At 35.1% G+C, this 888-nt stretch overlaps 1 protein-coding gene across 1 annotated transcript; it reads right to left on the bottom strand.

Moving 5' to 3' along the window:
* Positions 1 to 7: 7 nt before the first annotated feature.
* Positions 8 to 759, bottom strand: LOC117111898 (putative elongator complex protein 1). Its single transcript, XM_033254926.1, has 2 exons — positions 615 to 759; positions 8 to 390 (listed from the first exon to the last, which is right to left on the bottom strand). Exons 1-2 carry the CDS (start codon positions 738 to 740, stop codon positions 205 to 207), a joined length of 312 nt encoding a protein of 103 aa, XP_033110817.1. The 5' UTR covers positions 741 to 759; the 3' UTR covers positions 8 to 204.
* Between the last annotated feature and the right edge of the window lie 129 nt (positions 760 to 888).

Genomic DNA, 888 nt, shown 5'->3' with positions numbered 1-888 from the left:
GTCCGCCTGTTGTTATTTGAGGTGACATGTTTCAAACGGAGCAAAACAATATACCAAACACTGCATTGAAAACTATGTGAAGAAGACTGTCTTATCTGAATTGAAAAATCACCATATCACATAGGAAACAGCAAAGAAAGCATGGGTAACACAAAGACCTGTTGCATCCTTATGCACCAAGAAGATTGAAGAGGATCACTCAAGTCAAGTTCTTTCATTTGTCAATTTGTTTGAGCTTGATTCCAATTGGTGCATTCTCCACTTGTCATCTTTTGCCAAATTAGGAGGCACAAACAGCGCCAGATCAGCTTGCTTTGTGGATGTTTGCAAGGGGGCTTTCATCATTGCGGCAGCGATTGTGTTTGATGTTGCTTGGGGACCAAACGTTTGCTGAAATGAAAAAGAAAAACCTGCTGTCAGACACTCACTAGTTTGAAACGACAATACACAATAATAATTATTTATCTAAAAAAGCTAATTATTGTAAATAAATAAACAAAAGAAACAGCAGAAATATGTAACAACAAATAAATACTTCAGCAATTTTCACAATTCAACAGAATTTACAAAATTCAACAACAATTCTTTGTTTTTTGACAGATTTTACTACGTACAGGTACAGGGTTATCATCAGTCTTGGGCCAAATATCAGAAGTTGATTTTTCCAGGAGCTTGAGCAGATCATAAAGAGTGCTTTGCAATGACTTTGCATCTTTTTCAAAATGAAATAAAACCAGCATTTTCAAGAGACTCCCTATCTCGCCTGAAAAGAATTAAAAATGAAATGAATACAACAAATCATTAAGCCAAGGTTATCTATCTCATCTTTACAATCATACAGTTATCCATCAGCAAGCTTAATGAACATCATTGCAATTGATTGTTAGT

This window comes from Anneissia japonica, unplaced genomic scaffold (assembly GCF_011630105.1).
Source record: "Anneissia japonica isolate Jap-2015-1 unplaced genomic scaffold, ASM1163010v1 scaffold221198_len888_cov115, whole genome shotgun sequence".
NCBI classification, from domain to species: domain Eukaryota; kingdom Metazoa; phylum Echinodermata; class Crinoidea; order Comatulida; family Comatulidae; genus Anneissia; species Anneissia japonica.
The sequence above is the reverse complement of the archived record's forward strand: the minus strand, read 5'-3'. Positions and strand labels throughout refer to the sequence as shown.